Consider the following 23,754-nt stretch of genomic DNA (forward strand, 5'->3'; position numbering starts at 1 on the left):
ATACGTACAATTTTAACCAACACTGCAAAATAATCTTTAAAGTTCTGTTACTCATCCAGCACCATTAGTGCTATGACAGAATAATAAAAAAACTAATAAATCTAGGTTTTACAGCTAATATACAAGCTGGCAACATATAAATGACCAGACCACTAAATCTGATGCCACATACAAATTTATGGATGTTAAATATGATGAGTGACTTGTTACAGAAATGATAATCAGAAAGTCTGACCTAGTTAAAGCCTCTCCATAGCCAAAGGAAGACTGAAACTAACTTCCATGGTGCTGAGGCACCGTGGTTTGCTAAGAGATTTGAGTACAGAACTCATAAGCGTAAGTAAACAACTATATACACCTTCTCTTTCTGCAACATGCTGATTTTTATTTTTTATTTTTAAACAAAGGGAGAGAGAGAAATTTGAACTAGTGCAGGACGGGTAAAATTTGGTCTTGCAGGAGTTAGTAAACCACAGTGAAATAACTGTTGTGTCTGAACTGGAGATACATGATACTGAATACACTGTTGAGTGATAAAACAAAAAATCCTAATGGTGGGGACTTGGCATAACCAAATAATCATATGAGAAAGTAAATACAGGAAAAACAGCAAAGGTTAAACAATTATTTGGTGTGAGATTGCATTTGAATAATAATAGGTATCTGCTACAACAACCCAGGTGTCAGGGCTCAAAGTCTACTAATAAGCCCTAATGAGCCTCCATAAGACTCACCTGGGGTTTCCACTAACACCCATGGGCCCAGGACCTTAAACAGATTTAAGCTCAGCCCCGAGACTTCAGTCCTGGCCCAACTTAAGTTCCTGTAGGAGTGCTGCTCTCCCGTCCAACCACAAACATACCCATAACCTGGCTGTGGATGTCCTTTATCCAGCTGTTGGCCCACGGGCTGACTTCCTGGCTTGGTCTCAGCCTGACCTCATGGCTGTGGACCTGCACAGTGATCAGAGACCTGATCCTAATCCTGACCTATGGATTGACTTCCTGGGACTTGCCTCCTCAACATGAACTTGCCTGAGGATCTGAGCTCTTGGCTGAACATGGCTCCCATCTCTGGGTCTGTGCTGTTCACCTCACCTGGCTGTTATGGGGATGGCCCTGGCTGGTGAAGGCTCTGCTGGCTCTGTTACTACAATTAGGCTCCTGGTTTGCCTTTCCTTAGGGAGTAATCCTCCTCTGGATGCTCCTTGACACCAGGTTTAGATGTGGTTAGAGACTTCAAATGTTTTCAGAAGGACAAGCTACCAGAAAAATGATGTAATTATGGCAAGAGGCAGCTTCCTAATCTTGGAGAACAAAGGCTATAACTAGAATTTGGATCGTCATATTCCAAGGAACTTCTCTACTGAACAGCATGCAAGATTCTGTTCTCTTATGTTCTCAAATTCCAGAAGACAGACTGGAAGACTACATGGACTAGTCACTGAAATCAAATGAATTGAGGATGTCAAAATCTGTGTGGCAAGTTTATTAAGGCCATGATGCAAAGACTATTTAGAAGTAGTAACATTCAGAGGAAATAAAACATAGGGAAAAGCCTCAAACCTAGCTGAATATTCTGTAGTGCTTTCTCTCCTGAGTAGAGAAAACACAACAATGGACCCATCAGCAACATCTTAGAAGTAAGAAATTTCTCAGTGAAATGAGAATTGCCACAGTGAAGCTCATGGAGAACTTGCAATGAGAAGTGTCCCTCTGATCCTTCTCCTCCCCACCCCACCCCCCCACCCCTATGTAGAAAAGTGAACAAAGGAAGTGAACTTCCAAAGAGGTATATGGACATAAGAATCTAGAAATATGTCTAAAATGAATGCTTTCTGTTATATCTTAAGATGGAGAAGGCAGGCATTAGTATTTCAAGTGTAATATGCACAAAATTCTCTAAAGAGGGCAACAGTGGGTTACTCTAGAAAAAGTAAAGCTTGTGGTACACAGGGAAGTAACTAGTAAGGATTCCTGTGAATCCTCCATGGGATTATTTTACATTTCTATTCCTGATCTTCACACAAAACCAGGACTGTATTAATTACTTTTGTTAATGATGAAACAGGAAGGTAATCTTACATTGGAAGTCAATATAGAAACAGGATATCCAAAGCACAGAATAAGACCTTGAGAACTGGTGTTATAGAAATAGTTATAACCACTTTGTGGTTATAACACAAAGTGCCAGTTCATTCTCAGGAACTTCTTCAGTGAACTGGTGTCACCACTAACGAATGTGACATGGGAAAAGAGCTGATTCCACTAAGTTAACAGCATGCCCATAAAACACCAGTCTGATATATCCAGGAAAAAAAAAAAAAAACAAAAAAACAAAACACCAGTCTGATTATATATCACAATGTCTTTCTAGGAAAAGACCATGGTAAAATAAACATGAAAATCCCATGTTCATGAAAGATGTATTTAGCTGTAATCTCTACATAGAATTAGCTGAGAAAAGCTGTTTCCATCTTCAAAGTGAGATTGAAATAGACATGACGGCTTTCTCCAAGTACGTCTGGTAAGCAAACAGAGCAAGAAGAACAATGATGATAGAAGTACTGCAAATGAGTATAAACATATGTAAATTCTGAGCCCCCAAACTAGAGGTACTCACCAATTCCATTAATTTTCAAATGACTAAAAGAGATAAGACCGAGTATTCCACTAAATAGCTTGATTCAAGTTAACGGCTCAATATGTGCATTTCATTATGATTCCCCAGGTTTAAGGACATACGGCTAATGCATGCACAGCAGCTCCAACACTAGAGTGGCATCAAGCAGTAGCTTTTATTCAAAAAAAAAGGGAAAATATCTAATAAATATTAAGACAACAAAAGCATTGCATTTTAAACTGCTAGGTATGTGCACAACAAGAAGAGAAGTAAATTTACATTTACTACAGAAAATATTTGGGTCTCTGAAATGGTTCCTAAGGACTAGGAATATTATTCTCATGTGTGGTTTCTGTACTTGACCAAACCCCTCTCTTTCCCTCACAATAACCAATTGCTTTAGTAATCATCTTTCTCCTTTTTAAGAGCAAAAGCAGAGACAGTTTTGCTTTTTCTCTGTAATCGGGTTTTACTAGAAAGCCCACATGAATACCATTTTAAAAATCACTCACAGTGCCTTCTGCAAATACTATCTATGAAGTACGTGGATTCAGAAGTGATCTAAGATCACTCCACTACTAAAAGAGAAGCAGCCCTTCTCTGAACAAAGGAGACTATATTTCAGCAGGAGAATCAAGCTGTGAACTTTTTGTGGTCTCTGAATGACTAGTCAACATGGAAGAGGTGGTAGGAATATGCCTTTTGGTGGTGGCAAAGCCCTACGTCACCTTAATGAGACCTACATGCCTTTAAAAGGAATGGGCAATATCTTTATAAAAACATCTAATGAGAGTAGTTAATGTGTCAATTTATTAGGTAGATAAATAGAAATTTTCAGCTTCCTTAGGACACCAATACCATTTTGGAATAGTCTGCTCAGAATGGCCCAATGTGAGTTTGGGTCAGGTTTATTTCTAAAAGAGCTTGTAATTTACCAAAAATGCCTGTGTGAGAATGTTGATGGTAGATTAATGTTCATCTTCAAAGACTAGGGAAGTAGATGCTAGACTGTTGCGGTTTAATCTGACTGGCAGCTAAGCACCACACAGCCCTTCGCTCACCCTTCTCCCTCCCTCTCCGGGATGGGGGAGAGAATCAGAAAAAAATGAAAGTCTGTGGGTTGAGATAAAGACAGTTTAGTAGGACAGAAAAGAAAGGAAAATAATAATGATAATAGTACTACTACTAATAAGGTGTACAAAAGAAGTGATGCACAATGCAATTGCTCACCACCTGCTGACCAATGCCCTACCTATTCCCAAGCAGCTAGTCCCCCCACCCCGGCCAGCCCCCCCCATATTAGTTGTTCAGCATGACACATTGAATGCTATTAGAATTGTTCTCTGTCAAAAGGAAAATTGTTTAAAGGATGGCACCTAGCCCTATTGAGTCTTATTTGCTCTGCTATACATTCTTGTCATATGGACTTGTCCTCTAGAAACAGGAATCTTTTTGTATGTTGTTCTGCGTACACCAAGTCTTCACTGTCTCACCCTTCTGCAGTGGAGGTTATTTGAAGGGCATCTGTGATGGCACTGAAACCTCTAACATTTAATTTATTAGACCATCTCTATTCATGATATTCATGCGAAGAACTGCACAGTGTTTCAGATTACTAAAGCCAATAACTTTTAAGAACTGCTATTGTTATAAAAGTGAATTTCCAAGTATTTATTTGCTCAAGCTAACACTGAAGAACAAGAAAAAATCATATTTTGTCAAGTTTTATATTATAGCCAAAGGCTCAGAATATTTCTCTTCTGTCAAGCAAAACACTATTGTACCTTTCCTAGTCATCCAGTCTTCTAATATATCATTATTGCAAAGATGATGGAGCATACCTGCTAGCTGCCTCTTTGTGGAGAGGTCACAGAGTGACAGACACAGGGAAGTAGGAACACTGTAAGCGTAGGTACTCTCTAAGTACTGGAAATACTAAAGGTTTTGTTTGTTTGTTTTGTTTTTCTAGTGACAGTTTTTACAGATATTGGTTCAAAGTGAAAAACACCACAACCTGTGCAACTATCTTCACCTTTAAAAATAAGTAGGCATAGAAAATTCTCTAAAAGCAATGTACAGATTTCTGTATATAAGTATTACGTTGCATCTTTCAAATTATAATTAATGATGTGATGATTAAGAACTAATGTCATATACCCAATTGTTTACTTAAGGACCTTATACCCTGAGTAGGCAAGTACTGTCCACTTGCACTGTGTGTAGTTCAACATGGAGACATGCCAGTGAAATGAAGCAGGCATCTTTCTGACAGGTAGAAAAGTACAATTCAACAAGCATGGAATAAGCTAGAGCAGAACCTATTTGATATTTATGCCCTGCCTATGATAAACTTTAAGACATAAAACTTTGTCAGACCAGTAGGAAGAAAGACTGTGCCAAATTGCCACGGAAGTAAAAAGTCCAAATTCAAGCACAATGAAAGCCCAAATTCAAGCAACTTTAGACAAGTTGCTTGAAACTATCATGGATTACATTTATTTATTTATTTTTAAGAGATGTTGCTCCCTGTTTGCTGTTTTCCCTCAGGTTTTTTGTTTCCTTCCCTTTTTTACTTTTTTAATCCAAACAGGATGAGCAGTCTATTTTTCTACCATCACACATTAAAAATTACAACCTGGCAGCCCCTTATATTAAATACCTGAAAGTTTGTCTAACAAACAACCAACATACAGCTGACTTCTAGGAAAGTATAATTTTTGTATGCATAAAATAATAGTTCAATTCCAGCTTTTGCATTAAAACCTCAAATGGCTTGCAAGCACTTCACACAACTGAAGATAAACAAAGCGTAACAAAAATGAAAAACCTTATGTGAGTTTGTTTGTATTACTTTTATAGGCTACCTGTTATCTATATGTACCTGATGGGACCATCAATAAACATCTATACTATATTTGATACTGGAACTATGAAATAAATATGACAATAGTGGGTAGTATAAATGTATCATTAGTGAGGCCTCTTTGCAAAAATTATCCAGTTAATAAAATATTCAAGTGGAAATAATGTGGAAACTAGAAATCGACAATTGCACCCATTCTAATACAAATTCCAACCTAGAATGTATATTTCATTCATTTGCAATGACTCCATAAAGTAGGAACAGAACATTTCCATAGTGTAAAGATACTGTATTGGTTTTATAGCATAAGTCATGAGTTTTTGAACAATAAGATCTGTTTAAGATATGCAAATGTTTTATATATATATATATACACTAAATAAAAATGCTCTTCAAAATACTTGCGGGGTGGAGGCAGCTAATACATTCCTGAGAAATTAAAATATTTTAAATGAAGACTCTGAAAATGAAATTATATTACAGATTTATGCCAGTGTGAAATCCTCTAGACAGGGGGGTGCCTCGCTTTACAAAGAAGATGCTTCTCTTTCTTAGGGTTTGCTCAACAAATTTGCCTTCACATGTAACAGCCAAACTGAATTTTTCCTTCTTCTCAGTATATCACTATCTGGGTTTTCACCATTTTAGACAGTAGACTGCAGCTCCTTAAAACTCTTTAAAAATATATATATATATTCCTACTGAAATTTCTCAATACAAAGACAGTAATCTGGATAAAACATGCCTTTCATACCTACTACTGGTTGAGCATGCCTTGACTCATGCATTTGTGCATGCATACGGAAGACATTTCCATATTGGAACAATATAATCTGAAATCCTCTGGTCCAGACAGGAAAAGTACCTTGTCATGGTGGCTCCAAAAGGTTTATTCAAAGGAGCAGTAGGAGAAAAGCAAACCATAAACATTTTTTAACCTTTCTGTATATTCAGCCTTCTTTGTGTTTGATTTTTGGTTCTGACTAAAGAAACACTGCAAATCTAACCAACTATGGGATTGTTATGCACATTTTTAACAGGCTCAGAATAAAGTAAGCAAAAGAAATAGCAACAGTTTTCTATACCACTGCAATAAGCACCATAGTTTCTCCTTACTGTGTGTGTGAGGGGAAAAAATGGCAAAGAAAAAATACTAAAAAAGAAAAATAATTTTAAAATATATAAACTATTAAACCTTACCTTGCCAGCCTGGTTTGCACACTGGTTTTACATTAACTCGTACTAAGACATCTTCTCTTGCATGTTTTTGCCCACAGTCAAAAGCTGTTACCATTATCTCGTACTGATGCTGTTTATCATAGTTCAGCTTCTCAGTGTTTCTGATGTTACCTATAGAATCAATACAAGACAACATTCAGCAATTCTTGTCTAAGCATATATAGATTATAATAGCTGATTAACCATGAATGTTATGTAATCTGAAAGCTCTTTGGAGCACATAGGACATTCACAGGCAGGACAATTACAAGGAGTGGGTAGTACTTTCTTTCTATCCAGCAGACAAATAAAGAAGTTATTAGGCAAACTATAACATTCTTTACTAATGCTAAGGATTTACTTGGACATATTTGAATTAGAACACATCTGCGCAACAACGTTTTCTGAAGACTAGACTATTTAGTAGTTCCATCTTTGCATTTAAAGTATGAGTAGATGCAACCTTATTTTCCACATCTTCCCAGAATACGCTGCCCTAATGTGGCAGCTGCACCTTGCACTCCTGAGCTGCATTGTTGAATATATTTCCAGCCTATTTCCTCCCTAAAGTTGTTACCCTTTAAGTCAGAGAAATTTTTAGTCCTTTAACCCCTTTCCCTGGGTTTTAAAAATAAGGTGCAGAATCGCCTTCTACATAATGCTCAGCAGTATTTGATATGACAGCACTGAGCTACCACATGGAAAACAGAACTCTACAACAAATTATCTGCTGAACCTGACACATGTATGAAGGTGACAAATCACCTGTTTTAGGATCAAAGAAATAACTTTCACAAGGAAATGTCTTTCTCGGAGTATTTCTCCAGGACTGGAAGATTACTGTGCACCCGTATGTTCATGTAATTAACAAGTTCAGCATTTTAATTATGTTCTTTTCCACTGAAATGCACTTATTGTTCAAACCAAAATTTGAGACTGTTTAGAGTATGTCGCATGCTTGCACTGGGCTGCTGTACCATCTCTCTGAATGCTTACTCTGAACAAATGCTCCACTAAACTGCTTTTAAGTACAGATGTGCAAAATCAGTTGGGCCAAATCTGGAGTGAGGAGCACCCAGATCTTCAAATTTAGTAAAATATAGTGGTCTGATTTCCAACAGGTGCTGATCAAAGTATGTCATTGACACTGCTTTCTTTTTCATCTAAATGAATACGGGATGGACAGTTGGGCGGAGAGGAACCTTATGAGGTTCCACAAGGGCAAGTGCAGGGTCATGCACAGGGGGAGGAATAACCCCAGACAGCAGTACAAGTTGGCAGCTGACCTGCTGGAGAGCAGCTCTGTGGAGAGGGACCTGGGGGTCATGGCAGACAACCAGTTAAACTTGAGCCAGCAGTATGCCCTTGTGGCCAAGAAGGCCAACGGATCCCAGCCTGCATCAGGAGGAGTGTGAAGAGCAGGTGGAGAGGTGATCCTCCCCCTTTGCTCAGCACTGTTGAGGCCACACCTGGACAGGGCACAGCATGGGAAAAGCCCTATCACCACTTCTGTATCTCAAATGGAGCAGCAGAAAGTCCTGATGAAGGACAGTATGGAAACAGTACTATATCCTACAGCTTCCTTAATTCTCTTTCACAGGCACCTTGCCAGGCATTCTTAAGCCTGCCATGCATCTTCCCAACACAAATCCAACTGCACAAACAGTATCAACTACTTAATTATTTTTGAGTTAGTAATTAGCAAAACAACAGAAACCTAATCTACCCATTTTACTGTCTTGAGTTGCTTCGTTAGTACCTGCTTAAGAGGATTTGGTGCAAAACTGGCACTATATGCTTAATTATTCACTTAGCATCTGCTCAGTTGTTCTTTCCTTTCTGCATTTCATTTTACATGAATCTTTTATACTTTCCTGTTTGGTTCTCCTTGGCATTATTTTAGTCCACAGTCATCAGAGAGAACTCAAGAAGCCAAAGTTGGCTAAGTTGACACTAGCAGACTGCTAGAATTTGTTTGGCCCGTTAGCTGTCCTCTAAGATTTAGAAATCATACAATGTATTTACATTTCATTAAATCTATCTTCCAAGATTTGTACTTCATTATGGTCTTTTATGATTTGGTCTACAAAGATTCTGACTATTAGGTGTTATTCTGGAAGGTCATTTGGATGTCTGGTATATGCTACTGAATAGTTTATTGATTTCCTAATTATTCCATTTTTCTGTTACCTCTGATACTTTATGCTACTTTATTTTACAATTTAATCAATATGATTAAAAAGTAGATGGACGGCGAGTACTATAAATACAGACTAATTAATGTTTTAGAGATGACAGACTGAAAATTCCTATTTGCATCTCATCCACAAATAAAAGGGTAATCAATAAAAAAGGAAATTTTAATGGGAAAAGTAAGTACTTCTCTACACAGTTCACAATTACCCCGCAAATTTAATTTTCTTCAGTCTTTTCCTGGAAATAGCCAGAGCTATAACAGATTTAAAAACAAACGAAATCAGGTAAGCGACAACAGAAATATAAATATTTCCGTATGAGGGCACACACATCTACACCTCTATTTCTTCATGGTCAGTCTGGGGGATAGTTTGATGCAAACATCACTATTTTATGGGTGTCTTTCATCTTACTTCGGAGCACTTACAAGAACGGGGGAAAGACTTGACTAGTTTACGAATGCAATTCCCTTTTGAATTTCCTGCTTACTTCCTGTAAGTATAGGAAGTGTGAAACAATCTCCTAACCCTTACAAGAGACTAGGACTAGTGCTGGTGCATGAATGGCTTCTTACTTCGGCCTGCTCACAGGAGCAACAGTTCAACAGCCCCAGCTGCCAAGAGCCAGCAAGAACTGTATTTGAGCATTCATCAACTGGAGGATTAGAATGACTTATAGAATCATATAATATCCCGAGTTGAAAGGGACCCATAAAGATCATCAAGTCCAACTCCTGGCACCGCACAGGTCTACCCAAAAGTTTAGACCATGTGACTAAGTGTACAGTCCAATCTCTTCTTAAATTCAGACAGGCTTGGTGCAGTGACTGCTTCACTGGGGAGCCTGTTCCAGTGTGCGACCACCCTCTTGGTGAAGAACCTCTTCCTGATGTCCAGCCTAAACTTCCCCTGCCTCAGCTTGACACCGTTCCCACGGGTCCTATCACTGGTGATAACAGAGAATAGGTCACCTGCCTCTCCACTCCCCCTCATGAGGAAGTTGTAGACCGCGATGAGGTCCCCCCTCAGCCTCCTCTTCTCCAGGCTGAACAGGCCCAGTGACCTCAGCTGCTCCTCATACATCTTCCCCTCTAGGCCTTTCACCATCTTTGTCACCCTCCTCTGGACACTCTCCAACAGTTTTAGATCCTTTTTGTACTGTGGTGCCCAGAACTGCACACAGTACTCAAGGTGAGGCCACACCAGCACAGAGCAGAGCGGGACAATCGCTTCCCTCGACTGACTAGCAATGCCGTGCTTGATGCACCCCAGGATACGGTTGGCCCTCCTGGCTGCCAGGGCACACTGTTGGCTCATATTCAACTTGCTGTCAACCACAACCCCCAGATCCCTCTCTGCGGGGCTGCTCTCCAGTGTCTCGTCGCCCAGTCTGTACATATAGCCAGGGTTGCCCCATCCCAGGTGCAGGACCTGGCACTTGCTTTTGTTAAACTTCATGTGGTTGGTGATCTCTCCAATCTGTCCAGATCTCTCTGCAAGGCCTTTCCCGCCCTCATCTGAGTCCACAACTCCTCCAAGTTTGGTGTCGTCGGCAAATTTGCTCAAAACACCTTCTAGTCCTACATCCAAATAATTTATAAAAACATTGAGGAGGACTGGCCCTAACGTGGAGCCTTGAGGGACCCCACTAGTGACCATCCGCCAGCCAGATGTGGCCCCGTTTACCACAACCCTTTGAGCCCTGCCCATCAGCCAATTGCTCACCCATCGCATGATGTTTTTGTTTAGCTGTATGCTGGACATTTTGTCCAGTAGGATCCTATGGGAAACCGTGTCAAAAGCTTTGCTGAAGTCCAAGAAGATCACATCAGCTGGTTTCCCTTGATCGACTAGATGGGTGATCTTATCATAAAAAGAAATCAAATTTGTTAGGCAGGACCTATCCCTCATGAACCCATGCTGGCTGGGACCAATGACTGCATTGTCCCCCAGGTGCGCTTCAATAACTTCAAGGATCATCCTCTCAATAGTTTTACCAGGCACTGACGTGAGACTGACAGGCCTGTAGTTGCTAGGGTCTTCTTTCTTACCCTTCTTGAAAATTGGCACATTTGCCAGGTTCCAGTCCAGTGGGACCTCTCCAGATTCCCAAGATCGTTGAAAAATAATTGAGAGGTCCCGCAATGACGTCAGCCAGCTCTTTAAGCACCCTGGGATGAATCCCATCCGGACCCATGGACTTGTATGGATCCAGGTGGAGCAGCAGTTCCCGCACACGTTCAGGGTCGGTTGGGATTTTGTCATTCCCACCGTCATGGTCCTCCAGCTCAGGGCACCCTGGGTCCCGAAGCCCATCATCAGTGTTGAAGACAGAGGCGAAGAAGGCGTTAAATGTCTCTGCTTTGCCTATGTCATTGTCTGTGAGGAGACCCTCCCCATCTAGTAGCAAACCTATGTTTTCTTTGGTTCTCCTTTTTCCGTTCACATATCTAAAAAACCCTTTTTTATTGTCTCCCACAGACATGGCCAGCTTCAACTCTAGTTGGGCTTTGGCCACACGAATTTTCTCCCTACAAACACGAACAGCATCCTTCCTCGTCGCCTGACCCTCCTTCCAGCAGCTGTACGCTTTCTTTTTTCGCCTAAGCTCCAGCAGAAGTTCTCTGGTCAGCCAGGCCAGCCTTCTGCCCCGCCTGCCTGACTCCGATATTTTGGAATCGCCTGATCTTGTGCTTTTAGGAGGCAGTGCTTCTCAGACTTCTCAGAAGTGTGCACTTTTCAATGATAATAGGAAGAAACTGGTTTAATAAACAAGAGCCACATGTAAATGCTTAACTATAAATTTTCAGGTTTCTGATAATACCAAATTTGCAAGGCTCCTGACACAGATCTCAGCATTGTAAAGGTGACCTTGAGAGACTCTGCCCAGATCTGCTTTCAAAAAATATCTTTCAAAAGATACATGATTTGACAGAACCTGTACTGACTGGACAGATAATTCAGTAATTCATCTTCATATAGAGCAATCTGAATATGTATTTCTAAATGTTTCCCAGTGATGGACAAGCATCGTTATACCCATTTTAAAGATGAGGAAGCTAAGTAATAAATAGATATCAAACATATTCCCCAAGATCAGAGAGCAGGTCAGAGCCATAAGAGTATTTGTGTCTACATCTGAATTCTCTAACCATTTGACCATGTCCCTGCCTGATAAGGTAGAAAATATATAAAAAATGTTGTTCTGTTGGCATTACAAATAGGTCCAGGAAATGTGGTTTAATTAATCTGTTACTTGAAAAAAAGCCTAGGCAATATGGATAGGATGATGACTGAACTGATGATGGGGATTCTCTGCTAAAACAACTAGATGGAACTACATGTAAAAGTCTCTTAAAGCATATTGTATCTTATACACTTAGTCCTAGGTCTCTGCATAACAAAGCATAGATTTGTCCTTTGCTATTGCATGATTGTATTCTACAGCTAAGAGTTTATTACGTTGCACATTATGTTCAACATATATAAAAGGGTCAGTTTTGTGAGTACTGTGCTTTCTTAACACAATGTAATTTTATTCACATGAAAAGTGGCAAGGTTGCCAAATGTAAATGGGAAACTTTATGTTACCTAGCTTTAAGTGCATAACCTACTAAGGTCTACAAGATCTACACTGGAGCTGAATGCTGCTTTCTGTGCCTATTAATTCACACCTTGAACAATCTGGTGATGTGAAGTAGACTGTGCATTGCTGCAGTCTGAAGGGTTTTCTCTCTTCCTTTCTGCAAATGCTGCCCGACGTGCAATGTAATTTTTCAAGACAACAAAAATGTTCACTGGATTGATCTAGAAACAAGAATTAATTTTTGCCTAAAAAGGGAATAATGTGCCAAAAGGCAAAAGCTGATGAATAGCATGTTCATCTTTTTCAAAGTCTATGTTAATGGTTGTTTTCTTAGGTTAGTGGTGAAAAAAAAAAAAATCCCACCATCTGGAACTGATAATGGCATATTTTCATTACCCCCCACCCCCTACTTCTGGGGCTCTCTGCAATATTTAGATTTGATTTGAAGCATCTGATCAAATACTCATTCTGGGAAATGAAATTCTACATCTATATTACTAGAAAGTGAGAAAAATAATCAATTCCAAATGACACAATGACATGACTTTCACTAGAAGAAAGACCCTAGATTTCTTTTTTCATGATGGTTGAAAAACTATAAACAAAATCCTAATTAGCACAGCATTAACAGCCACAGTCCCAAGCATCTCATACATCTATTTTAATACATCCCATAGGTAACAAAAATGGGAACAATGCCAAAGAAAAAAATCAGAGAAAGTTTGTATCTGCTGGCACGGAGAGATATCTGAGCAGTGATGTGCTGGAACTAGGCAACATATTTCTGTCGCAAAATAAAAGTGCAACCATCTATTCTCTGTCTCTAATCCCAGTGGTCTTAAGCAATTACCATTATCTAAAAAAATTGCAAATTAGACTGCAATTAGTGTTGATTGTGGCAGCAGTGTTCTTTTAGTGAACAAATAGATCAAAAAGTTATTAATTGAATTCAAGACCAAGAAACTGCAAGGTTTTAGAACCTCATTCCAATTATTCATTTTTATTCGCTGCAGGTTTTAAAGTCATCTTTAAGTCAACTTCTCACTGCCTTTGCTGGAAAGCAGGTCACAAACACATAGGGACAAATATGTAACCAAAAACTCCTGACACTTCACATGCTTTTGATCATACCTCCAACTGAAAGGAAGCCATAATCACTCATGAGCAACCAGCACTGTGTGGTAACAGCTGAAAAGGCATAAACAATTGGAATGTCTGTTCCAGATCATACTCATCTCTGTCTTTTACTTAACTATAGTAAGTCACAACCCTGTTTATGAAACCACCTGCAATTCCTGTAAGTAACCAGCCCTGTACTGCAGAGTACCTTGGACCTTTGGAAAGAGAAGGGTTTCAAACAGAAATGTGGAGAACTTCCATTTATGACAACCCAAGAAATCTCACCATTAGCAAAAAAAAATAAATACACAAATAGGAAAAGTTGCAAGGGAATGGCACACAAACATCTACTTCCAGATGCCTCATTTCCTGGATAAAAACATTTGTGCTATTGCTCTGACAAAATATTATTGTGCCAGCTGACCTCATTTACTTAAGCAGAATGTATTCGTTATGATTACACCCCATATATAGTATAAAGAATGCTTGCCTCCCAGTGACAGAATTATAAGAAGCTTTTTTTCCCCCATGGCATTTACATTTTATTGATGCTAACAGGTTATTATCTTTTGAAGCTCAACTGTACATCATGCAAGAGCTGTGCAAATAAAGATGAATCGTTTTTGAGTAGGGGAAAGGCTTTTTATAAAACATCCCAACATGAAAATGACTTCTTAGATAAAATGTAGCCACACATGCTTTCAATTTCCAAATTGGACAAAAATCAGATTTAATTTCCAAAAAGTGTTCTCCTCCTAGATACAACATGGATAAATGATTCTGTCAGGAAAGATAAATCAGAGCATTGCTGGGTATATACATAGGGTGCTTGTTTTGGGGAAACAAGTTCTGTATGCATAGGAACTTTTGAATTTTGAATTTCTACACAAGTGCACATGTGTGAATATCATTAACAAAGGACATGAAGGACTTTTCCTTTGATACCTTAGTGTGATGCACATGTAGCACAACTAAAAACTAGTAAATCATGGGTCTCTGCCCCAGGTATAGAGAAAGCAGCACTCATATCTACAAAGTGAAATACCATCCCTTGGATGGGAAACTAGATCTGAGACAATTAAAGAGAACAGCCTGAGTGGCAGAGAAAGATATTGCTCAAAACCCTTTTTTTTTTTTTTTTTAAAGTTACCATGATAAATTACTGTGGCACTTTCTAACCACATCATACATAAAAGAAATACAATTTTCCAATATTACAGTTCCTTCATTCTCGAAGACGAGAACAGGTCTACTTTCTTGAGTTAGAATTCAAAAAGTCAGATTATCAGCTGGTATCAAATGCTGATTATACTGTCTACAGAAATTACAGTTATCTGTCCCAGAACTTACAATTGGATATTTCTCCCTACTCACCATTTCTGTCGATGGCAAAAGGAACATCTGTTGTGACAATTTCATAATTGCAGATCTGGCTGTACTGTGGAGAACAGTCTTCATCCATGGCTTCTACCTGCAGTATGCTATCATAGATCTTTCCCTCCGTCACGGTGGCTTTATACACACTCTCCTTGAAAGCTGGTGAAAACTCATTGACATCTTTCACCTGGATATGGACCACTGCCCTAAAATAGGTAAATAATCAAAAAGAAAAATGAGTTAACCATGACTTTAAGTAAGAACATATTATTAACAGTTTGTTTTTGTAACAATTGATATGACTAACAAAAAATATCTAGAAAACCATGTCAACATCTGCTAAAATGAAATATTTTTGAATTTCTGTTTAATTTACCCAATTTAATGTCTTAACTGCCACTAGAAAAAATGTGTTAGAAAGTGAAAAAAGAAGTGGATTACAGTACTATTAAATATTCATTAAAAATGGTCAGTTTGTGAACACTTCAATATTAAATAAGCCTTTCACCTTCTGCTGATTATAATTACCTAATGCCTTAATTAGCTACAATATTTTCAATTTGCCTTCTAAAGGAAAGAGTAGTGTCAATATTCATAACTGAAATGTTTCATAGCCTTTAAAGAGACAAATTATGCAACACAAACCATGCACTGATGTAGGCCTGAGCTTCCCTGGTAAATCTCAAGATCCTCATTTACAAACAAATCTAAGGATTGGATCCTTGCTGTTGGCACCTCTCATTAAGATAATAACCATGATACATTATCAATATGTGCATTGTGGTAAACCTTTGAGGGTCAAAAATAAGAGATCTTCTGTGTTAATGTGCAAACTCTAAAGGCCTTCCATTGAAAGAGCCTAATACCTGGTTGGATAGGCAGAATAGCAGAGGGACAGAGAAATGAAGGGACATTCTAGATCAATGGCAAAGCCAGGAATAAATAGTGGGACTCAAACAGCATAGCTTAGTGTGTGGTTTCCTACACAAACCAGAGAAAATGTAAAAATGGCTGGTCCCAGTGGGACAGATTTCATTTTGGCCACAATTAGACTAAAATATTCCAAGTCTAACACTTTCTAGCTTGTTACTGACATGTGAGGGAAAAACACCATAAAATTTAATAACATGAAAGAGAAACTGTTTCTGAGACTTGAAGTTTATTTGATTTTGCAGACTTCCTTCTAGATGTGTACTCTTTTAAAATACCGTAAAAGAGTTTGGAATGCATAATAAAACTAATTAGTTTTTTTAATTGTCATGTGTCCTGGATGAACAAAAGGAAGAACTATTACTATCAATCATTTATTTAAGTGGCTTTTAGCAAAATGAACAATCTGTATAGGTTATACATCTATATGTGATTTATCTTAATCTTTAGTGACAAATGGTCTGGAGCTTGGTTTCATGAATTGGAGGGGGAAAAGGGTACTGTCTTACTTAAGGTTATGAAACAAATTGGCTCCACAGTAAAAAGTGCCACCTATTAACCTTGAATACCCTCTCTTCCAGGGGATTTGAATTCCTCTGGGACTTGCTATTCAAAAGCTGAGGTCAGAAACACACTGTGCAAAGGCAACACTGCTGTAGCTTATACACATACTAAACAATGGGCAATTTCCCTTTTCTTACCATTTGAAATGAGATGAACTGAGAGAAAACCTATTTAGAATTTGTAAGTATCAATTAAAACCTAGCTTCCACATCCTGTATGAACTGTTTAGTCAACATATTTAATGTGAAAGCAAGAATGGAAAAATATACAAAAACTTCTCCACTTGAACAGTGATCCTATTAAAAAGTTCAGCTGGAACCAATACAGAATGGGTCAAACTGTAAGAGGCAAAAAAAGAAAAATAAGAAAAATATTTTCTAAAAGGAAATAGGAAAAAAGAAGCGTATGAACTATTGCAATGATGCAATGATGAATCATTTTGATTCACTTTCTTTCTACCTGACTACAGTACAAATTGAAAGGGCCCTTTAATGTGATCTGTACTGCAGAGCAAATGCATGACAAACAAACAAACAAAAAACAATTCATTTTCACCCACTTGTGAGATTTCTTCCAGTTTGTTCCACTTGGTCCTGATCCACAATCATAGGCCTGTATGATGAACGTGTATTCCTTCTGCAGTTCACAGTCAATAGGATTTTTTGCTCGAAGACGACCTTCTCCAGATGTCTTGTTTAGCACAACAGCCTCAAAGGGCATTTCTTGTCCATGGATTTTAAAAGCACAGATCTCACCTGTGAGAAATAAGATAAATAATAATAACAGAAATATTAAAATACTGTAATATAAATATAAAAATAGTATAAAACAATCACAACAATCATAATCTCATGCATTAAGAGTGACACTGGAGATACTAGCATTCATTTCTATTTCATGCACTGATGGGGTAGTATGGACTCAGGTATCAGTTTATAATGTATCTAAAAGGGATGGTGGCCATGTTACTTCTGGACTGTTATGATGAGTGCAGCTCTGGTCATGTCCTTTCCTCTTCCTCTGTCATTACAAAATGGTTTCTTAAAGCCCTACAGACTGTTCCCTAGATATGGCACCAAGCTAAATTTTTAGCTATATTAAGAAGAATGTATTTACTTAAAAGTAAATTTTAGAGGTGGTATTTTCTAACTACTGTCACTCCTTCCTTGAGACACTTGAGCTGGCAGGTGGTAGCAGATGTTCAGATTCTTGCAGTTTAGCTCCCAACAGTGAAAAAATTAATGATGCAGAACACAGGCACGTTCAAAATACATCTTGCTTTATTTACACACATATATCATCTTTGAAACAGAAGTAGTAAAAAGAACACAAGTGTCCCTTTCGGACACTGCAGTCACCCACCCACATTCACATACCCATACATGAATGCCTTTTTGTCAGCAACTCACTCTGCCTCCAAACTGCCTCTTAATATAATAGATCCATAGCTTCTCTCAGAGGAATACTGTGTAACAAAACAGATGATATAGCAAGGACTAAAAATTTGATCTGGACACAAAAGACAACATAAAAAAAAATGACAAAATATATCTCAAAGGGAAAAAAATATACAACGGTTTCTGGTGATGCTTTTATTTTTTCACCCTTCATACTGATGGCAAGGGTATGCATGCTGAATTCATTTTTAGCCACTCCAGAATCCAACTTTAAAAATTAAGCATTTATACAAAGACCAATGTGGCTAAAATATTTTTATGACACATTAAACACATGCTCTTTTATGAGCAAGTCAGTCTCGGGACATGCATTATAGATTCAAAGCTGTCTCCCACTCATGTAATCCTTTTCCATTTATTTCCAATTTACAGTTGCAGCCTTTTGGAAATCTCATTGCCAATCATATCTGAGTCAACTGCCAAATTCTAAATTAACCCTGAATCTGTGACCTCTAATGCAAGCCTAACTCCTTTCTTTTTTTGTATTAGAATATGTTGTTTGTTTTTGGAGAAGAGGCTGTCCAGTGACTTTATGAAAGTGCTGGAGTTCACAATTCCTATTACGCCTGAGAATGAAAAAAATGGGATGGATATGTGTGTGTTTGTGTTTTTTGGGGCACAAAGGGGGGGGTGGGAATTAGGTACATCTGAAGTATGAATACAGGCCTTAAGAATAGTCCCTCAACTACCACTGCACAGGTTTCCCTTGATTACAATGGGAGCTGAAGCTGAGCTCAGCTCTATACACTGACATTTAGGCAGATGAATCCCCCACTTAACACTTGTAATCAATCCTGTGACTGTCTTTACAGGATCAGTACACAGTTGTTTTACTAATTATGAGGCACTGGGAAAACACATCAAATATTTGCTTGAACGTTTGCTTGCTCCAGCCCCTCACTCAAATGGCATGAAAGCGCTGTGTGGTACATCAAGGTAGATGAAGGATGTGCTCTTTTCCAAGCTCTTTGTAGCTTATCCTCAATGAGCCCAAATATTTGAGCTATAGAAAAAAGAATGAATTTTATCCTGAGAATCAGACTGAAAAAGACTGAGTTTACAACTCCATAAAAGGAAGCTCCATAATGGTTCTGAACTGTTTCATAGGAAACAAAGCACTAAGAGGAGGCTGAAGTGAAGCAGTTTGTATAGCTTTTATCGTGGGCACTGGTCACATTGTCACACATCTAAATAAGAAAATCCTAATTTCCCTGCAACTTCAAACTGAAACTTTCATCTAAAATGATACTGTAAGATTTCAATTTTATTTTAATACAAAAATAACAGTGTATGTGAAGTTTAACAGAAAATTTTTATTTGTTGTGTTCTGTAATAGCAGCTTTTATAATTTCTTAATAACAGTTTTCCACAGACGCACAATCCATCAACAGAAATCCTCACTTCAGTGTTTTGTGTTTATTATTTTATTGATCCACGGCTTGATTGTAAACAATACAGCCTTTGCAGACATCCAAGCCTACTGTTCTTAAAGCCAGAAATAGCTCCAGGCAGAAAAAAAAAGTAATCTCACCCTTAGTCTAAATGTTTGTCATTTTTTTCCTTTCCAAACGTAGAAGGCTGATGCAAAGCAATCAGAGAAGCAGGACCCTAATTAGTTCTCAGCAAATATTTTGGAAGTCTCTATAACCCATTCCTATGCTAGATACTCCAGCTTTATATATAACTCTAATTTTGTCTTTTATGCTCACATTTGCCAAAGTTAAAATAATGACAGCTGCACGGATACACAGAAATATTTGTAAACACACAACAAAAAAATTCTTATACTTCGAGATTTTGGTTACAGCAACCAACTGATGTGAAAATAATAGCATATGATTTTAAAAGCTAGGTAAGAATTTTCAGAACTAGGGTTCTACTACTGTTTCCAAATAAATGAGTTAATGTTGTTGAAGACTGAAATGTATAGTAAGAGTAATGATTCTAAAAAGATGGGTTAATGAAATGACTATTGAAAATGGAAACAACAGAATTGCATCAGCTGTAACAAAGAAAATTAAATGAAGTCTATCTTTACACTATGAGACTAATGCACACAGATAAATGCAACTACTGCTAGGCATTAAAAATATTCTCTTTAAAATAAAACAAATACTATTTTTCATTATAAAATGGAGCCACAGGGTTTTATTTTTAAACCCAGCTGAGCTAACCCCATTCCTACCTCAATGCCTGTAAGAAATGTGCCAAGCTTGTGTTATTTACTGGGTTCTTAGATACCTATTGTTAAGTATCTCGTTCAAGGATAAGGACATATGCTCTGTCTTATTTAAGCTCATTATTTAAGCTGCCTTCTCCACCTGCCTTCTTTGTCATGAATTAGAGTGCACATAGAGACAGTATCTTCCTCACAATAGACAATGCAGAAAAAATATTAAGTTTTGTCTTTCATTTCATTTGAATGGGTTTGGGAATAGATGCATATTGGATTTGTTGATCCAAGCAGTGGTGGCAGTGAGTTGATAAATAGGTGTAAGTTGATATACCACATTCATGAAATCCTACAGCAGTTGTATCCAGGGTAAAGGGAAAGTATTTCTTCTCCCAGTGCCAGGAGTTACGTCCTGAGGGTTTTCTGTTAGTTTCCTATAAAATCTCCTGGTTGCAGGGTTTAACTTTACTAGGAGTTGCTTCATTTCAATAAACATTTTAATTCAATTCTGGACATAGTATTTTTCTCTTCATATCATTTGGACTATTAATAGCCATAAACACTACAAATTTTGAAGCTACATGATTTTGAGAGCTCTGCTAGAGATTCATAGGTTATTACCAAAGAAATATTAATCATATAATTTCTTCTGTAACAATTATACTAGCCTGAAAAAGCTACTGACAGTTTATCATTACTGAAATATAACCGACAAATCTTTGCAGCATTTCAAAATTCCTAATGACAATGTTTCCTATTCAGCAACATTCACATAGCAGATTTAATAATGATAAGCCTTAATCAAAAAATTGTATTATGAATTACTGCATTTTATATGAAAAACAAAACTCTCTATGCTTTCAAAGAAATAAAAAGCAAAAATGTTACTCCTTTAACAACTACACAAAATTATTGATTTGAGCTCAATTTCAGAAGTTAGGAAGAAAAAAATTGCACATTACTTTGCCTTTCACAGCAATCTTTGCTTTTTCTTCAACTTTCATTACACCAAGAATGCAAAAGACTTGCCATCAAAAGCGGGGATCCCTCATATTTGATCATTTTGACCAACAGTTTTTAAAAAGCAACAGTTGTATGTGAATCGGTAATTACAAAATGTTTATGTTTCATTAACTCCAACCAGAGTTCTTTGCATGTTCTATCCTCTTTAGTGGCCTTTTGATTGCTTATGGAGTAGAGCGTACATAACTGTGTTCAGGGTATGTGTGTGAGTGTACACACGCATATTTGTTCCCCCCATTAACTTCCAAACCATTTGCTAATTTCAACTAAATTTTAAAAAGATGAGTTTCCCACAAGATAAGTTTCCCACAACCACTATAAAATTATGCAGCTGCACAATACAGAGATACTACAGAAGTAGTGTAAGGATGACAAAGAGGTCACATCTCACTAGACAGCAAACAGCCCACAGCAAGACCTTATAGAAGCCCAACAACAAAAAAAGCTTCAGTTCTATTTTGTACCTTTTTGATAGCAATAAATCAAAAATGAGGCACAAAGCTGAAGGAAACCAGGCTTCATTAGTTCACTGCTGACAAAATGACTCATTAATATTCATATCCTGTTCTGATGTTATTACTCTCTAGACTTTTATTATATTTCTACGTGTAATTTCCTCAGATGCACAAATCAGCATAGCTGATCATTTATTTAGAATTAGGGATGTGGTTTTATGCATGTTAAATTGAGCATGGTCTCCCTGAAAAATCGCAAAGTGCCTAAGACTCAAACCAATATATCACACACAAATCCTCTCGCAACTTAGAAGAGACAAATACTGTTAGAAGAGATGTACCTCAAGTTTCAATTGGAAGACCAGAGACAGGAATAGGCACTTGGTATCTCTGACCAAAACATCACTGCAAGCTCTGAAGACTTGTGTACAAACAATGGTAACTCTGTCTTTTCCATATGTGTGTCCTTCAAGAACTTGATTTAGCTTAATGGCACCAACATGTTGTAATAGAGGTATTTGAAAACCACCAGTAATATATCCTTTTGGTGTACAACTAAGCCTCCAAAAATTTTATAAAACGTGTATAAATTTGCTTATGGATACGACTCTTCTCTTGCTATAACTAAAGGTTTAAAACGACTTCATTGGACAATCATCAACATCATGAAATTCAACAAAGGAAAATGCCTGGTGCTGCATTTGGGACAGAGTAATGGCAGACACAGATACAGACCGGGAGACGTGCGGCTGGAAAGCAGCTCTGCAGAAAGGGATCTGGGGGTGCTGCTTACCGCAGGCTCAACATGAGCCAGCAGTGTGCCCTGGTAGCCAGGAGGCCAAAATGCATTTTGGTGTGTACTAAACACAGCACAGCCGGCTGGTCAGCAGAGGTGACTTTCCTGCTATATTTAGCGTCGGTGTGGCCTCACCATGAATATTGTGGGCACTTCTGGGCTCCACAACATCAAAAGGATGTCGAGGCTCTCGAGAGCACCCAGAGGAGGGCAGCAAAGCTGGCAGGAGGACACGTCCTGTGAGGAGAGGCTGAGGCCACCAGCCGAGGCTGAGGGGCGGCCTCGCTGCTCCCTCAGCTCCCTGAGGAGGGGAGGCAGAGGCAGGCCCAGAGGATGGCCCAGAGCTGCACCAGGGGAGGCTGGGGCTGGACACCGGGGGAAATCCCTTCACCGTGAGGGCAGCCGGACACCGGGACAGGCTTCCCAGAGAGGCGCTTGGTGCCCCGGGCCTGTCGGTGTTGGAGAGGCGCTGGTACGGTGCCCGCACTGACAGGCGTCAGCTTCTGGGGAGCCCTGCGGTGGTCAGGCAGGTGGCTGGTGGGCTGGGTGGGTCCCTTCCAACCAAACTGTTCTGTTCTATGGTATTTTACTCTTAAATCAATAAAATTAAAGTAATATTAATCTGAATCAAATTTGATTTTTTAAACCTTTACGTGTTCTCTCCACATAGAGATGCACATCCAATGTTCTTTGAACACTGATCATCACAGATCTCTATTTGCAGATCTGCAGGAGATCTGCAAATAAGCAATGCACTTGGGACCACTTTTCAATTCAATGTCTGTTTTGTCAGAAATGCAACATGGATACAGTACATGCAGTTGATGTTTTGTTGTTGTTGTTATTTTGTTTTCTTTTCCAGTAAGTTTGTCTAGGGGTTGCTGTTTCCTTTTTGTTGTTGTTTTTGTTTTTAATCCAGCCTCCCAGGGTAACAACTGTACACAAGTTTCTCTGCTGGAATCCTGCGAATACCTCCTGCAGTGCACAGCTGCCGACCTTTTGAGTGTCTCAATGCCACTGGCAAGGTTTACTGCTTTGACAAGTTTTTCTATGATAAGCTGTAGCTACTGTTTAAATAATTATGGAACACAGAAGGTTGGATTTTGAGGGAAGAATGGGGAAATAATGCAAAGTAATAGAGATGTAAAGTATCTTTAAGGATAGATAAATGCATCATTAAGGCAGTAACTACTGTACATGCTTTTCCAGCTCATTGAAGTCAATCCTATTAAATACATACTGAAATACTAAAATCCAGGAAGCCATACAGAAATCATAAGCAGAGGGAGGTGCTGATATCCTAATAAAATACAAAAAATATTACTTCTTCCTATCTAGTTTTACAGGCAGCAAGCTCCACAAAGCAAGAACATAAA

At 38.4% G+C, this 23,754-nt stretch overlaps 1 protein-coding gene across 4 annotated transcripts in view; it reads right to left on the minus strand.

Annotated features, from left to right (window-relative positions):
* CLSTN2 (calsyntenin 2) overlaps positions 1 to 23,754 on the minus strand; it is a 340,481-nt gene that overhangs the window by 68,278 nt on the left and 248,449 nt on the right. For 3 of the 4 annotated variants that reach the window (XM_048062966.2, XM_013188099.3, XM_067002443.1), the window contains 3 exons: positions 17,034 to 17,229; positions 14,978 to 15,186; positions 6,686 to 6,835 (listed from right to left, as the gene is read on the minus strand). In XM_048062966.2, the coding sequence (XP_047918923.2) occupies positions 6,686 to 6,835; positions 14,978 to 15,186; positions 17,034 to 17,229 (555 nt within the window). Of the gene's footprint in view, positions 1 to 6,685; positions 6,836 to 14,977; positions 15,187 to 17,033; positions 17,230 to 17,850; positions 17,870 to 23,754 lie in introns of those variants that run through there. The other variant, XM_048062965.2, reaches the window with a different exon arrangement.

The sequence above is a fragment of the Anser cygnoides genome, chromosome 9 (assembly GCF_040182565.1).
Source record: "Anser cygnoides isolate HZ-2024a breed goose chromosome 9, Taihu_goose_T2T_genome, whole genome shotgun sequence".
NCBI lineage: Eukaryota > Metazoa > Chordata > Aves > Anseriformes > Anatidae > Anser > Anser cygnoides.